Raw genomic sequence first — 17,652 nt, forward strand, 5'->3', positions numbered from 1 at the left:
GAAGGCAAAGCAAAAACCGATCAGATGATGGATTAAAAGCAAAGATTGGCAAACTACAGCCCATAAAGTCAACCCAGCCTATTTTTGGATAGCCCACAAGCTAAGAGGCCTGGCAGCTTCAGCTTTTGCTTCTTGAGAGCCAGCTTCCGTTATTATCCTGGTGTAGAGAGGAGGACCTGGCAGATGAGAGTTCAAGGACGGAGAGAACCAGCTTGCTCTCAGCCGTCCTAGCAACCCTAGCTGAGGCACCAAATGAGTGAAGTTCCTTTCCGTCCTACAACCCTAGCTGAGCTGTCCCATCCAACACCATGGAGAAGAGACAAGCTGTTGCCCCTGAGTCCTGTCCATATTGCAAAATCATGAGCAAATAAATGGTTTTATTTATGTTTGAACCACTAAGTTTGGGTGGTAATTTGTTAAACTGCAATAAGTAACTTGAGTGCATTTTTAAATCTCTGGACTGGGCAGGAGACTTTATTTGGGCTCCAGTTTCTTCATCTATAAAAATCAAGAATTGGAAATGTTAGTCTCTTAAGGACCCTCTCTGCTCTAACATTCTGTTATTGGGTGAATAATTCTATTATTCTGTACCTTTTAGTGAGTGCCTATCACTGCTAGCTAGGCACAATTAGCAGTGTTGAGGTGCAGCAGAGAAAGTGTGAACAAAATAAAGTCAAGGCTTTAGAGAACAGAACGCACAGCAGTAGACACAATCTGAGATCTGTTGTTGTAAACATTCTTCCAGCCATGGAGGAGAAAGAAAGAAAGAAAAAACGATCTTTGCACTCAGAGATTCAAAAGCTCATTTTAAACTGGCAGAATTGGCCCCCCCATTCCTCAGAAAGAGCAAACCATGACGTCTGATAGCTTCATTTTTATGAAAATACCAGTGTGAAGTTCTGTAGCAAGAAGCAGACCCTGGTTATTGGACAGATCAGTATGTTTGGATTTGCTGGATGCCCTAGACAAGCAAAAGCATTCTTCCGGCTACTTGGCTTTTAGGTATTCCACATGATTCGAATTAAATCTTATCTTCTGTAGAGGGCCTATCACAGCACAGCTGGGCGTCAAGAGGCCAGAGAAGAGAAGGGAAGCAGAATCCCGTTCACCATTACGGTCAGCCTATGTTCTCCTTCTGTTCGCAAAATGTTTAGGCTGTAAAGCTTTCAGCCTAAATTGAAGGGCTATAAATGTAAATCAGAATTGTATCAACAGAATTGCTTTATTTTCTATTTGTCCTTCTGACAGTGCCTATCATGTTTCATTCTGAGTGAAAGAAATGGGTAACAGTGCTCTGGGCTGAGTGTCCCAGGGACCCCATTTGTGGTATGGACTTGACTGTGAGCTTGGGCAACGATGTCTTGGCCTTGCTGTTTCCTGATTCCCAGGAGTGAAGTGACGCTTAACTGGAAAGTAAAAACGGACGTTAAGATAGACGGGGGATTAAAACAGAAGCATCAGTAGAAAGCTAAGTGAGGTCTGTGAAAGGGAGGAATTCAAAGGTGCAGAGAGATCTTTGGGATTCTTAGCAAAACTCTCCTGCTAGTTTGAGGTGAGTACAGTATTTGCGCAATCAACCACAAAACCATGTTTGCCTGCGTGTTGCCACTGCGGTTCGTGGAAGCAGAGAGTGGAAGAAAGCGAGAAACAGCAAAACCAAGCCATGGAGCTAAGAGTCTGAGAAAAAACAAAAAGACCCCAAAAAAGAACGGCAGTTAGGACAGAAGTAAGGGGAGGGAAACTTATTTGTTGGAACTCGAGGTTCAAAGCCACCGGCCCCACCCAGCCCGGGACGGCCTGCCACGAGGACGTGTGGGAGTCCCGGAGGGTCGCGGGAGGCGTGGAGGGAAGCCAAGCAGAGAGCGCTCGGGAAAAGGGCGCCTCCCCGGGCGGGCGGGGTGGGACCTTGGCTCCTGGCTTCGGCCTCCTACCCCCCCACCTAACTCCCACCATGGCTCCGCGTCTCCCGGCGCGCTCCGAGGCCGGGGCGGGCCAGTCCTTTGCCCGCCAGGACCCGGCGGATCTCCCTCCCCGCGATCCTCCCGGCAATAGCCGGTCAGAGGTTAAGCTGATATGTTTGCAGACGGTAATGGGGAGCTGGATGCCAACGGCCCAGCTCAGGGGAATCACGATTTATGTTTCTTGGAACAATTCTTCCTTCCATTGCATTGACGCCTTAAACAAACAAAAAAGCGACTTAAGGTCAGAGTCTACGAAAGTCTTGAAAACGTATTAACCTGAGGCAGGGCTGCGCGCTCGACGTGGCGCTCGAGAAGTAAAAGAGGAAGAGAGGAGAAAACTAGGCCGGTACTAGGCCTCGAGGAAGCCTCGGTGGCGCTTCATCGGACGGCAGAGCCGTGGGCGTGGGGCCGCTCCCACTGGCGCGGCCCGGGGAACGTTCCAGGGCGAGGCGTCTCCCGGGGGCGAGCGGGCGGACCCGGGACTGTGAATCACCCTGACTCGATTGCTAGCAGCCGGAGCAGGAGAAGGCGGGGCGGGGGGCGGCGGGGCGGGCCTCCCGTGCACCGCGAGGATGTGGCGGATATAAAAGCCCCACCCAGGCCAGCTGGCTCCGCTTTGCATCTGGCGACGCTCGCAGCGCACTGCGCTTGGCCCAGGTAAGCGGGGCGCCGCGCCCCGCCCGCCCGCCCGCTATGGCCCCGGGGCCGCCGCGCTGGCGGGGTGTGGAGAGCGAGGGAAGGAGACGGCCTTGCAAAGAGCAGCTCTGGAGATGGGGACTCGGGAGGCCGTCCGGGGAGGGGGCTGAAGGGACGGTCCGCACTAGGAGCTTTGCGAGGAGGGCACCCAGTGGCGAGGGGGGTCTGGACACGAGTGAGGGGGGCCGCGTGTGCCCCGGCCTGGGGCGTGCAGGGCAGGAGGGAGTCGGGCATCCCCCGCGAAGTGCTCGCAGGAAGCCCGACGAGGTGGCGCCGGGGAGGGGGGCGGAGGGAGGCTTCGCATTCCAGACGCGCCGGGCGCCGCTGGGGGGCTGGGTGTGGCCTCCCTGCGAGCCCCTGGTCGGGTGGAGAGCAGACGTGCGGCACCCTCCACGTTTAACACTAGCGCTACGGCTATCTAGAAAGTAATCCCCATCTGTTTCAAGTTAACTTTACTTGAAACAAACGAGCATTTGTGGAACTTGTGCCGACGAGCAGGAGGGAAGCAGTCGGGGGAGGATGAGGGGTGGGAGTTTTTAGCAGCAACCTCCTGCCCCAGTAAAACAAAACAACGGAAGAACCTCCCCTCATTCTCCTTTGTTTAGCTTATCTTGTAGGAGAGCAACTTTTGATTTCCGTGAATCTGGAGAGTTTCTTATTTGGTTGACTACTTTTGCATCAGGAAAGGAAGTGTTCTCCCGTGGTTCTGTGGGGAGAATCGTCACTGACTTACTGGCGCTGATGCGACATTGAGTCAGGGACAGAGGGTACAGAAAAGGGCGTAGGCCCCCGGGCTGCTCCTTGTAGCTCCGTGAGATGGGTCCCAGCGCCTGGTGTTGTAGGCCTGGATTCCATCAACTCTCAGTTTAAAAAAAGGTGTGGACATCAATTTCCTTATCTATGAAAGTGGTGTAAGAATGCACATTCTTACTTTCCCCACATAGGGTTATTATCGAAGATTCCAAAAACCATATTCATTCAAAAATAAATTTGTAAAGCACACTGGAAACATTAAGTGCCATACCAAAACCGAGTGTCATTCTTTTTGTGTTAAGAGTTGCCATTTTAAAGCTATTAGAGGTAAAAGAACAGTAACTTCATGGGGCACGCTGGGTGTTTACCAGGAGCCCTAAGGTCCTGGAGTCCAGGGGTCGGGACCCCTGAGCTCATACTGACGGTACTGATGGGTTCTGTCCAAAAGTGTGCCCTACTGTGCCTGTCCGGAACTTGGTCATTTCGAATGCAGAATGCGCTGTAGCACTGAAACAATGTTACAGAAGGTACTTAGGTTCTCAGGCTAGCCCAGAAAACCCCTACCTTAACCTGCACTATATCGAAGTACTGATAGTACAATGCCTAATTTGCGGGATGGGAGTGATGGTGGGTGGGGAGGGAGGGTGGGAGGAGGGTGAGGTATAATATGTAAGAGTAAATCATTGAAGTATTTTACTGGAAGTTTTCTAAGTTTTAAGGTTGGCCCTGATTAAATTATTTTAATTGGAAAATTATGTCCTTATCACCCTCTCTACTTTACTCTCTTCCTCCTGCCTCCTTGGAGACCCCTCCCGCCCCCACATATTACAAAAGCCTGTCCATTCTTCTCCAGTTCTGCTGCATTCCCCCCTCCCTCCCACTTCAGTGTTCTCATACCCAGCTAGAGACAAGCAGATTGAGTCAATATTCATTAATATTCAACGTTAGGAACGGTTGGTGGTCCTGAAATCCTCAGCAACCCAGGGGAGATGTGTTATTTAAAAGATAACAAGAGCATTTTTAAACCTAAACATCTGTAATTTATAGAATTTGAGGCTATGGAAGGAGCCACATAATATAATATTCAAGCATTGTGAAGGAGGATCTCATATGAGGCCAGGTTCAGTGTGCTTAGTGGTCAGTGGTGTTAAGACCATCCCATACAGCACTTCTGACTCCACCTATTATCTCAAATCTTCAGTCAAGGCTTTCTCCAGAGTTATGGATTGCATCTGCAGTGCAAGGGTGTGACCATCAATGTAAATTTTTTAGTTGGAGGTTTATGATTAGGGGACCGCCTAGATTTTGTGATTTCTTGCAGTGCTAAATGCCTTGCCTGTTGCAAATGCCCAGGAAATATTGCTGACTCACTGGCTTTGAGCAAGAGCTTGGTCTTGGACTGGGGTCACAATAACATCCTCTGTCTTTGAGCTATTAAAAATGCTGTATCGATTGACATGCCGGCAGTCATGGCCATTGGTTTCCTGACTAATTTCTAATTTAAGTAGTTTTCCTGGCAAGGTAGATATCCTTCTATAATTGTTATTGATTTTGTGGGTTGTAGGCTCTTCTTGTACCATCGGGCCTAGCATTTGGCCTTTGTTCTTGGTCTTCCCTTGTGTGGGGCTGTGCGCCTGCTGAGGCATTTCTTAACGTGTCACAAATAGAAGTCCCAGGCGCTCTCTTTTTTTTTTTTTTTTTGTGGTACGCGGGCCTCTCACTGCTGCGGCCTCTCCCGTTGCGGAGCACAGGCTCCCGATGTGCAGGCTCAGCAGCCATGGCTCACGGGCCCAGCTGCTCCGCGGCATGTGGCATCCTCCCGGACCGGGACACAAAACTGTTCCCAGGCTCTCTTGGGCTGCCTTAAACATCTGTTCATTCCACAATATTTATTAAGCACCTACTATGTTCTACTTACAGTATAAGCACTGAGGATATAGCACTGAACAAAACAGACCAAAACAAAAACAAAACTCTGCTCTTTAGGCTTTAAATCTAGTGGGGAAAAAAATAAAATAGACAAAATCGAGTGAATTTGTATAGACAGTAATTGGATTTTGAGCTTTACGTTCTCCCAAATTAATATTTGTTTCCAAACTTGGTTGGGGCTCATTTCCTCTTTAATCCAGCTGTTCCACAGACCTGAGCGTCATAGTTTACTTGCTTTAGGGAAAGTGTTGTTTAAAGTTATCATTGACTTAACCTGGCTTCTGGATTTGACTATGAGAATAGAAACGGAGGGCTTCCCTGGTGGTGCAGTGGTTAAGGATCTGCCTGCCAATGCAGGGGACACGGGTTCTAGCCCTGGTTCGGGAAGATCCCACATGCCACGGAGCAGCTAAGCCTGTGCGCCACAGATACTAAGCCTGTGCTCTAGAGCCCGCAAGCCACAACTACTGAAGCCTGTGTGCCTAGAGCCCGTGCTCCGCAACGAGAGAAGCCACCGCAATGAGAAGCTTGCGCACCGAGATGAAGAGTAGCCCCCGCTCGCCCCAACTAGAGAAAGCCCACGCACAGGTAGCAACGAAGACCCAACACAGCCAAAAGTAAATTAAAAAAAAGAATAGAAATGGAATGTTCTTTTTTTGCATGCATATGGGAACCCACCTCCCTCTTTTTCCCTGGTGCCACACCCTATTCTAGTTGTAGGCTACATCAGGAGGAAATTCCAGTCTTTTAAAAAAAAAATTTTCTGCTCTTTCACTGTCAGGTCTGTTTTTCCTCCTCCAGTTGCCAGAGGCGGTCCCCGTCTCTTTTGTTGGGGAGCAGGTCAGCTGTAGGGGTCAGGAGATGCCCAGCCTTGTTCTTTGCAGTGGCTCCAGTGAGATTACCTCCAAGTCTCCCCTAGGGTACACCTGAAGCTGTGAAACAGTCTGAGCTCAGTCTTGTCAGAGAGAAGTCAGTAGCATCTAAGTAAGTGGTCTGAGTTACACTCCCAGGCTTGGTGTGGGAAGTTCTGACTCAAGGGAGTGGCTGTCACATGGAATCTTTGCCCTTTGTCTCTCTGCCACACCCAGTCCCCACACTCCCAGCTCAGAGGAAGTCAGAGTCCCAAGGCCACTTGCAAATCTTTCCTCCTTGTTGCCTCCTTCCCTGCCTTTCTTGCCACAAGGAGATGTAGGTTACGTTTCCACGTTGTCCCGTGGACAGAGCTAGGAGCCAAGGGGCCCTGACGGTATTAAAGGTGGAGGTTGAGCTGTGGGAGAAGGTGAAGAGCTGCATATCGTATGAGAAAGAAGCAGTCTCCTGAATTGCTCTACCAGGCTTTGCAAAGGTGTGAACAGAGGCTGGGAATTGAAGCCTCCAGCTCTGAATGTATGGAACTGGAGCTGCATTTGAGATACGCAGTCCGAGGAAGAGAAAGGAAATTGAGGAAGGAGAATGTAGTGGAAAAGAAGGAAAAAAAGATATAATGTGGAAAGACCCAGTGTGTGTAAACCATCCAAAAATGTGAGTGAACGCCTCCAGTGTGTTAGGCACTGTGCTCAGACCTATGGGGAAATGGGGATGCATAAGACAGAAACCCTGGGGGCAGATAGAATGGAAGACTGCCTTATAGAATGGAAGACCGCCTTTGTACCCTCAGCTCTGATATTTCACAGATACACCAAGAGAGACAGGCGCACAGAGCAGGGAGAGGTACAGGAGAAAGGTAACAGTATTTTTGTGTCCTGAAGTCTCCCGAGGATGTCAGCTGATCCAGATAGAGCATTCCCAGTAGAGGGAACTTGGAAAACCCAGGCCTAGAGGTAGTTGGACAGTGCTGAATGTGTTTGGAGAATTACCAATCCAGTCTAACTGGTGCTGGGTGTGTGTGTGTGTGTGTGTTTGCATGTGCTTTATTTATGGAAAAGTAGGTAGAGCCCAGAGTGTGGAAGATCTTGAATGCTGTGTAGACTTTTTTCTGTAAGCAGCAGGGCCCCATTGGAAATATAATATTTGGGCCATAAAACACTGAAATTGAGTTGTAGATGTGAAGACCTTGATCTCTCAACCGTGAGAGTACTTTGTGCCAAGTGACATCATTCTTCTGCACGTCTCTTTCTGCCCACTCCAACCCCACTTCGGGAGATTGAACGAGAGGCTCTGAGAGCTTGAGGCCACAGTGTGTCTGGAGTTAGTAAACAAATATTGATTCCGATCAGGCAGCAAAAGGGACAGGCCAGAGCAAGTGCAGCACCGTGTCCATCCTGCTCAGTTTGATCAAGGCCCCTGGGCAGAATTCCAGGATTTATGGGGAATGACTTGCTCCTGTGACTCAGGCATTAATCAAGACCATAAAAACCAAGGAGAAAACTGTGTGCTTTCAGGAAGGTTCTGTTAAATAAAAATGCTCTGGGAGGGAGGGGTGGAGAGTGAATAAAGTGGGAACTCTACCCCTACCCCCCACTCATGCATTTTTTTTTACCCCCTCTTGGTTTAAAATGTCAGTCTGCTCCTGTAGACCCAGGACTGCACAGTAAGGGCTTGGCGGGGAATCCCAACCCGCCATCCCCCACACCCGCCCCCATTTTTTTGGTTTTAAAAAAATCCTCCTTTGTATCATCCAGTCCCTGATTGATTCATCATGGTTGCTAGGGATGTGTTTTGCAGTAACACATCAACACTCCACATTTTAAAAGTGGGTGTGACCACGAAACTGCTGGGTTATACTCAGATTCTGCTGGGCAGAGGAGCCCTGCCGCAATGTGTTTTTGTTTGTTTGTGAGAATTAATATATGGGCTTTCTGGAGCTGGTTCTTCATTCATTTCAGTAGAACTTGTTTTTATTATTTGAAGCACTAACTTTTAGGTTTTCTTTTTTTGTTTGTTTCAACCTTTTTGCAAACTTTCTTTTACTTTTTTTGGGGGGGAAGGGAGACGTTAAAGCTGTTTTACTTGTACTATTTTTGTTGCAACTGTGTGTTGGAAGTGAAACAGTGAAATGCAGTGTAATCTATTGGGTTTTAAAAAAAAAAAGGACAAACTCTTATCTTTAAGATAGTGCTTATGTTAGATGTAAGTTGCTTCATTTCCAGCAGCTGCACGGATTTCTTTAATGTCTAGCTTTGCGCTATAAGAGCTTTTCCAGTCAGGCAGTTAACAGTCTCATTTATTAATATTTTCAAGGCCAGAGAAAACTGTTCTGTTCCCTTCGTTAGGGTGGAGTGTCTGTGTTCCCTTCCCAGTGGTGCGTTATTTCAAGCCAGTCTGAAGTGGGTATGGCTCTCAGTGAGTCTCCTTGTACTTCTCTAGTTATTTTCTTAAACAAAAAACTTTCCCTGAAGAAGGCGATTTGAACAATCTTGTGTAAGTCACCCAGTCCTTTCCTGCGAATAAGAGGTACTGGCATGTGGAGGTACTCATCAAAAGATTGAATTTGCTGATTTTTTTCTCTTTCTTTTTTGCAAGTTGAAACCAGTTGGAGATCTTTGTGAGGCTGTAATGTTGGAAAGAGTGATGCCATTTTCGTGTCTGTGGAGAGGTCTGCCAGACACGGAGCGGTTGTTCTGATTTTAATGCGCTTATGAATTTTTCAGTGTGCTAAGTGGTCACTGGGGGTGGAATTGTCTCCTATGGTATGGAGACTTAAAAACAACAGGTACACTAAAAAGGCAGAGCTATTGTTTCAGCAAGAAAATTCAGCCTCCAGAGCAAATACGGTGAATGGATACTTAGTATTGGCATCAAATCCCTTTCCATAGCCAAGCTTAAATCTGCACCGTTCAGAAACTTACATCTCAGGCCCCCCACGTGCCACCACATTAGACATGGCTGGTTTTAAACCTGGCCTCTTGCCCCCCCCCCCCCCCCCCCACACACACACTCTCCCACATCCCATCTCCTCGGGCTTTCCCTTGTTTCTCTGGCTGGAACTTTCCAGGGTGAGTGAGTGTCCTTCTCAAACTAGTCAGTACCTCACCTCTCAGACCCTTAGCCAGTCTCACTGATGCTGCTTTTATCTTTCTCTCTCTCCATGTTTTAATCTCTTGGAATGAAGAGCCACTGTGGTGAAGTTGAAAGGGCAAGGGCCCAAGAGTCAGGGGACCTGGAACCTGGCCCTGACTCCCTTTCTCATTAGCTGGGTGACCTGGGCTAGTCTTCCTGGGGCGAGAAGGGAAGAGAGCTGCAAGGTTCTGCAGGAGTGGAGTCTGTGTTTCATAGTTTTGTGTGTGTCTCTCCCAGCCTTTAATGCGGGGCAGGCCCGGTGTGTGTGTGTTAGGGGCTTGTTGATTGATTACCTGGGTGTCACCAGTGATTGTAACCTACAGTAGCCCTGCCAAGACTTTCTCTTTCTGCTTCCAAGGATAGCAGCACTCTGACATCTTCTCATTAATCATATGCGCTATATTAAGCTAATGTTTTAACAAACATAAGTGGTACAGCCGACTCTTTCTTCTGGAGATTAATTAGTCGTCTGCAAGATGACTTTGCATTCCCAGGGGATTGGATGTAGTGAAGAGACCAGGATGTAGTGAAGAAACCAGCGGATTGGATGTAGTGAAGAAATGAGGGCCATGGTTTAAAAAAAAATTATTATTAAATAATATTTTTAATATTTATTTTTAATATTTATATTTAATATTTATTTATTTGGGCTGCGCCGGGTCTTAGTTGCAGCACGCAGGATCTTTTAGCTATGGCACGTATGCAGGATCTAGTTCCCTGACCAGGGATCGAACCTGGGCCCCCTGCATTGAGAGCGCAGAGTCTTAACCACTGGACCACCAGGGAAGTCCTGAGGGCCGTGTTTTATTTCTAAGGTGAAAATGTGTTTGCCCTTAAGCTTGCATGGAGTAGGCAATATTTATATGGATACAGAAGACACTTGCATGGAGTAATCCCAAGCTTCATGGATATTGTTTTTTTGGTTACTGTGACATTCTTTTCCTACAGAATGAGTATCAACAATATAAATATAAATGTTCATTATGCAAAATAGCAACTCATTTCTGACCGTTTATTTAGCACCTAGAGTGTGCAGAGGCCCTCTTCAATCTGTGGGGGAACTGGGACTCTGGGGCCTATGAGACCCCCGTTTGGTTGAATTGTACTATGTATTTGCCATCTGAATGTGTGGCGCACGCGTGGCAGGAACTCAGGACACTCTTGCTCAGTGGTGAGTAAGTCTAGCGGCATCAGAAAGTGTTTCTGGCATTGAAAGGTGGGAGAGGCAGTGCCGGGGAATGTGGGCCGCAGCCACCCCATTGGAGCAGGTGCCAGAGGTGTGGTGACTTGAGGAATGGGCAGCATCTGTAACCAGAAGAAGAGACAAGGGTAAGGAGATGAGGCAGGAGACACGAATCAAGGTGCTGTGGATTAAAGCTGTTACGGTGTGTTTGGGGAGAAGCAAGGAACAGTTTGGTTGAGGTCCACTTTTGCTGGGGAGTACATAGAGGGCTGGACGGAGCTGGAGTAAGAGAACATCACGGAAGGATGGATTTTGAACTATTTATTGTGACAAGATAAAATAGAGGAATTTAGTTGGTAGTGGCACGTAGGACTGATGTGAGGTGAAAGAGCGGTACCACTGTCGACCGTTAAACAGCAAGGAAGACTTGTGAGCCTTTTCAAAATCCCCATTTTCTGTCTCTGTCTTGTGCCTGTGGGAGAAGGATTACATGAATCTGATGGTCTTTGGTTTGTACCATACTGAGGGGTTGGGACATGGTTAGGCAGCTGTCTCCCAAGCCGGTGCTCGGAGCTGGAAAGGCAACTTGAAAGAACTCCCTGGCAGAAACGTACCCGCCTCTGCAAGTTGCGATTTCCTGAACCTCAGAACCCATGTGAAGTAACTGATCTAATAAATAAGTGGAATTTAATCCACCCGGAAACAACTCTGACTTGTTGGTCTTCTTTTTGCTTTGACATTTTTCTTTCTTAGCTGTTTACAGTGGGGACTAGAATTCTGCGAGGCAGATGACAACCGTTGACCCCTCACTGCAAACCTAGCCCAGTTCTGACTGAGCCCCAGGGGTGGGAGTCCAGGCCAGGGCTTAGGTGGTCCGTGTCCTGGGGGCTCATGTCCTCTTTGGTGATTCTCAGCAGCCTCCTGATGAGATGCTATAGAATGTTTCTTGGCCCAAGTTGAAGTTGGAGATGATTCTTCGATTTTACATTCTTATACTAATTCTTCCACATCTGGTGTGTACTTGACACTTACAGCACATCTCAGTGTGGTCTGGACACCTTTCAGTGCTTGATAGCCCCATGTGGCTGGTGGCTAGTGTATTGGACAGTCCAGCTACAGAGCAAGACTCTTAAAGAAAATAGACGTTATTTTTCAGGGCAGTTTTCGGTTCATAGAATAATTGACTACGAAGTCAGAGTTCCCATATATTCCCAGCACCCCCCCTATATACACACACAACCTCTGCAACTATCAAAATCCCCCACCAGAGAAGTACATTTGTTATAATTGCTGGACCTACATTGACACATCTTTATCACTCAAAACACATAGTTTACATTAGGGTTCATTCTTGGTGTTGTAAATTCTGTGGATTTGGGCAAACGTGTCATAACATGTATCCACCGTTACTGTATCACAGCCCTAAAAATCTTCTGCGCTCTGCCAGTTCGTCCCTCCCTCCTTCCCTTCTAAGCCGTAGCAGCCACTGATCCTTTTACTGTCTCCATGGTTGTGCCTTTTCCAGAATGGCATATAATTGGAATCATACAGTATGTAGCCTTTTCAAACTGCTTTTTTCACTTAGTAACATACATTTAAGTTTGCTTCGTGTCTGTTCATGGCTTGATAGCTCATTTCTTTTTAGTGCTGAATAATATTACATTGTCTGGATGTACCACAGTTTATTTATAGAGGATGACTTTACAAACTAGGATCGTATCCCAGTGCTGTGATGCATTGCAGGGGTTGGGGGTGTGTGTGATAGTGTCTGAGAGTTGTGGGAATGGGGGAGTTGGAATAGCTGTGATTTTCTTTTTTGCCGTGTGCTTAAAAAGCTTCTATAAGCATCTGGGCTTCCCTGGTGGCGCAGTGGTTGAGAGTCTGCCTGCCGATGCAGGGGACACGGGTTCGTGCCCCGGTCCGGGAAGATCCCACGTGTCGCGGAGCGGCTGGGCCCGTGAGCCATGGCCACTGAGCCTGTGCGTCCGGAGCCTGTGCTCCGCAACGGGAGAGGCCACAACAGTGAGAGGCCCACGTACTGCAAAAGAAAAAAGCTTCTGTAAGCATCAAGAAGAGAGAGGATGTCATGTAGGAGAGAGCTCATGGTGAAAATCTTGTAGAAATACTTCCATAAGCACAAATAAAGGCAAATCTTTTCTCTTAATTCCTCTAACTCACCCCACACAGAGCCTGGAATCTGCCTAGTCCAAAGCCTTCTGATAAATTATCAAATGTCTATGTCCAAATATTCCTTCAAAGCCAGCTGTCTGAAAACACGTAGACTAAGCAAACTGTTGGAAGAGAAAAGAAAGCTGAATTGCATGGGCACCATTTCCTTGATCAAAGAATATTAAGCAAAAAGAGACCAAAACAGGAGTTGCTGCAATTCAGACGTCGTTCCCACTGTTTGAGGATGCAGCTCTGCTCTGTTTTCTTTATTTTCGGGAGGCTGTTGGCTGAATGACCTGTCTTGTCTCAGTGGAGGTAAATTTCCTGCCAGTTGAGCACTTTTTATTGGCAGGGGTTGGTATATCAATTCCGAGAACTGTGTGATTGCAAAGCTGGAAAGCCAGTTCATTACGTTGTCGTATCACTGTCCAATTAAGTGTATTAACTGAAAGATGACTTAACTTCAGCCATTTTGAATCTTAAATACAAGGATCAGTCTTCTATGGGATGAGTTAAGGTCAAAATCTGTCCATTGTGTTTCTCATCAACAGTTTAATATCTTCTTTTTTTTTTTTAACACCTTTATTGGGGTATAATTGCTTTACAATGGTGTGCTAGTTTCCGCTTTATAACAAAGTGAATTAGTCATACATATACATATGTTCCCATATCTCTTCCCTCTTGCGTCTCCTTCCCACCCCCCCCATCCCACCCCTCTAGGTGGTCACAAAGCACTGAGCTGATCTCCCTGTGCTATGCGGCTGCTTCCCACTAGCTATCTACCTTACGTTTGGTAGTGTATATATGTCCATGCAGTTTAATATCGTCTAAGCATTGGTGAGGTAAGAGAATAATTATGGATAGTAATAAAGGGCTCCATTTAGGAATCAGCCAGCATGAAAATGCTACTGATTTCAGTTCATATCCATAGTTTTCAGACTATGGATATATATTATATATGATATATTAAATTATTGGTGAAAAATACAGCAGTACTGGCTGGTTTGACAAGATTATCACTTTTTAGGAGAACTGGAAGATTCAGTCTTATCCTGTTTGGACTGGTCTTGGGAAGAAACGTTTTGGTTTTGTATTTACAAGTCAGTCTCCCCAGGTTCCCTTCAAACTGGGCAAGAACAAGACTAGCTAGTTCTGTCGTCCATCCCAAACCTAAGGCAAACCATTTCTCAGCTTTAATTTTCCCAATCACAAGATAGGAATTGCATCTATTTGCACAAATTACTCTAATATCGTCAGATGAAATGGCCCAAGAAGTAGAGATGAGTATAATGAACAACTGCGCTTCGGGGGAAAGGAAAGCCTCTTCATAATAAAGAATTGTACTTTTTTTTTTTCCAGCTTCTTTCAAAATGTCTACCGTTCATGAAATTCTCTGCAAGCTCAGCTTGGAGGGTGATGTAAGTATATCATTTTCACTTTGTGTAATTTTTGAAAATTGGTAATCTCTCTGGGTAGCTGTGCCTCTTCCTTTCCTTGTACATCTAAGGAAAATGAGGACAAAATTCGGACAGTCATTCCCGGAATCCCCTTGCTTCCCTGTCTTCCCCAGTACTTTAGCTGTTCCTAGTAGTTCAATTTGAAAGAAATGGTATGGCTCCAGAAACTGTTCTTGGCATCACATTAAAATTGGACAGACACTAGTGACACTGAGATGCTTGGAATTTTATCCTGCTATATACTTAACATGCCAGTGGTAGTAATTATTGTGATGATACAGGACTTTTTTTTTTTTGCGTTAGCGGGCCTCTCACTGTTGTGGCCTCTCCCGTTGCGGAGCACAGGCTCCGGACGCGCAGGCTCAGTGGCCATGGCTCACGGGCCCAGCCGCTCCGCGGCATGTGGGATCTTCCCGGACCGGGGCACGAACCCGTGTCCCCTGCATCGGCAGGCGGACTCTCAACCACTGCGCCACCAGGGAAGCCCGAGGACTTTTTTTTCTTTTTCTTTAATTGGAGTATAGTTGCTTTACACTTCTGTGTCAGTCAGTTTCTGATATACAGCAAAGTGAATCAGCCATACGGATACATATATCCCCTCTTTTTTGGATTTCCTTTCCATTTAGGTCACAACAGAGCACTGAGTAGAGTTCCCTGTGCTCTACAGAAGGTACTCATTGATACAGGATTTTTAATGTCATGCCCTCAGATTTTATTAATGGTTGGCATAAGCCACAGCCATATTGAAAATGATCCTGCATGTTTTGGACTTCTTATAGTGTCCAGAGAGTTATTCCAGACAAGGACTTTTTAAAATTTAGTACCTGGGAAAGCTTTTCTTCAAAATAGCTAGAATTTTTTTTTTTAACTAAATAATAGAAGTATTATAATTCATCTTGTTGCCTTTTTTGCTTTGGCTGTCAGGTCGCTCAGACTTATACTTAATTGTCTTTCACAGGAACTTGGAAATTCTGATACATTTGCTTTTTTGTTTTACAGTCAAAAATTTAAAAAGCTATATGCAAAATTATAAGTCATTACAAATGCTTTTAGAATAAAGTAGAGTATAAATTATGAATATGTAAACTATCTAATAGTACCATACATCTTTCAGGTTATCTTGGCAGAACTGACTTTTACAGAAACTCAGCAGTGACACTGGTTTGTAGGCATATCTTCCAGATATTTCAAAATACGCTCTGACTGAAATTAAAATACAAAGAAAGCACTCAAGTGGGTTGACAGCAGCTTGGGTCATGTGGTACAGAACCCTCTGTCTCTGGTGCTTGCCAATAAAACATTCAGATGGATGATGTTGGTGCGAGCACAGGTTGTATGGAGTGTAAAGCCTACCTCGTTTTCACCTTTCTTCTTGGACCTTGTGCACACTGTTGTTGGCAACCATACAAGCAGCATGTTGAGGTCCAGACAAGTCCAAGAGCTAAATAAATTTTTTCTTAATGGATCAGATCATTAGATCATTTTTAGTATCGGGTTTCATCAGAGGGCTTTTCATGTGGCCCTTGAAGTTACTCTAGTATGATGTGCTTCTCTGTGGAGAGATGGGACTGCAATAGAAAATGTCATGTATTCCCCAATACTTTGAGGGAAGAGAAACATCACTTGGACCTCCATAACTTGATTTTCAGATAAATGAATTTTACAGGTAGTAAGTTCAGTTATCCATTTAATTTTATTTCCGGAGATACTATAAAATTATGTAAAACTTTTCCCTACTCACTGTTGTTTTTGGGATGAGATGACACAGCACCTGATATATGAAGCCATATTTGATATGGCTCGATGGCCAGACTGCCTGCCTTTGTAAATAACTGATGGCATTGTTAATAAATAGGAAAATGTGTTCCCTTAGATTTCTGTCCTCATTTTGTAGCCACCATAGCATATATAGTAAGTATTTCAGAATAACACTTTGTCATTACCTTTTCCTGAATGTGTACTCTATTCCCATTGAGTTAATCTTACTGGAAAGTTTAAGTAGTGAAATTATATGGAAAACACCTTGATAATCCACTGTGTTTCAGTTATATGTATTAACTGGATTTACTATTTGGCCAAGATGGTCACAAGTACATTTTGGAACATTTTGTCCAGCCCTGAACTTAGATTTGTGGCTTTGTGCTAGGAGACATTTGGGAGGATGGCATCTTAGTTGTCTACCTGCACAGCCTCACTGCTAATAAATGCTGGGGTGCCTTGTCACGTGATGCGTGTGGGTGGAAAGGTAAGTCAGGGCAACTCAGTCTCCGACTATTCCCAGAAACTGAGCCTAGACGGAGTCACGATGTGATGGGAGGTGTGCAGTGTGGGGAGGCAGGGATGGGGAGCCTTGACATTGAAGGCAGTGTAGTGGTGGATGGGCCCACTGGCCATCAGCCAACCTAAAGAACATTGTCAGTCCTGTTTTGTCTGTCCTTTGCTTTGGGACTGGATAGCAGGGAGGAGGAGGGCTGTAAGTGCATTTCAAAGGAGAGAAGTTAACACTCTGGGGAGGAGAACTGATGTAGAATCATGCTGTTGTCCTTACCTCAGTCTGGGGTGGGGAGAGCTGGGGAGGGTCCATCAGATCTGGAAGGATGATGGGCTTTGAAAAGCACCAGAAAGGAAGAACCTATGGTTTAAAGGGCAGTGAGAAAAAAAATACTAGGAAGAGTAGTAGGCAGAGGGGATCGTGTTAAAGACAGCAGAATGGAGGGTAGAGAGAGTAGAGAAAGCCGGCGGAACCTGGCCGATATGAAGAGGATGTGGGCCATGTGGCCTGACCACCTTGGTTCCACGGCGGTGGCCAGAGGTGGGGGGGATGCAGGAAGAAGATGCTTCCCTCACTTACCTCATAGTCCGAGACAGGCAGGCAGGCATTCTACATTTGCTTTTTAAAGAATTGTGAGCTCAATGATACAGGCTCAGTGGAAATTCATGTGCCTGTAGCAAAAACTTGGCTAAACACACTTGTCATTCAGGCATTTCCACATTTCCAGCTTGTTTCAAATTTTGGCCAGCCCAGTTTCATGCTCTTCAAAGCCTTCCGCAAAGAAACGGGTGGTTTCAAGTGCCCAGCTTTGCGTTTTCCGCCTTTGAGCTTGCATGAAAAGTAAGATGAAATGTAGAAATAGATTTATCATATTCTAAACTAGTTGAGCCTTTGAAGAAGAATTCTCATTAGAAATAAGGAAGTTTCGTATCCTATGTGGGATGGCATGTTCATATACTTACTGAGTTACCTAGCCTAAGAATGATGCGAATTATTAAAAGAAACAATAGGGAAAAAAATTTTAGGAATTGACATTTCAACAAGAGGATTTTAAATATATGGGATTGAAGTGTGTTTGTCTTCTAACCTCAGCACTCCACACCTCCAAGTGCGTACGGGTCAGTCAAAGCGTACACCAACTTTGATGCTGAGCGGGATGCTCTGAACATTGAGACAGCCATCAAGACTAAAGGTAGGCCGTCCATTTGTCCTCCTTGTTAAACACTGACCAAA

At 46.0% G+C, this 17,652-nt stretch overlaps 1 protein-coding gene across 1 annotated transcript in view; it reads left to right on the top strand.

The window, feature by feature from the left end:
- Positions 1–2,518: 2,518 nt before the first annotated feature.
- ANXA2 (annexin A2) overlaps positions 2,519–17,652 on the top strand; it is a 44,277-nt gene continuing 29,143 nt past the window's right edge. Inside the window, exons 1-3 of the mRNA XM_079914343.1 lie at positions 2,519–2,618; positions 14,050–14,108; positions 17,512–17,611. Coding sequence (XP_079770469.1) covers positions 14,061–14,108; positions 17,512–17,611 — 148 coding nt within the window. The 5' untranslated portion in view covers positions 2,519–2,618; positions 14,050–14,060. The remainder of the gene's footprint in view (positions 2,619–14,049; positions 14,109–17,511; positions 17,612–17,652) is intronic.

Source organism: Stenella coeruleoalba (assembly GCF_951394435.1).
Source record: "Stenella coeruleoalba genome assembly, chromosome: 2".
NCBI lineage: Eukaryota > Metazoa > Chordata > Mammalia > Artiodactyla > Delphinidae > Stenella > Stenella coeruleoalba.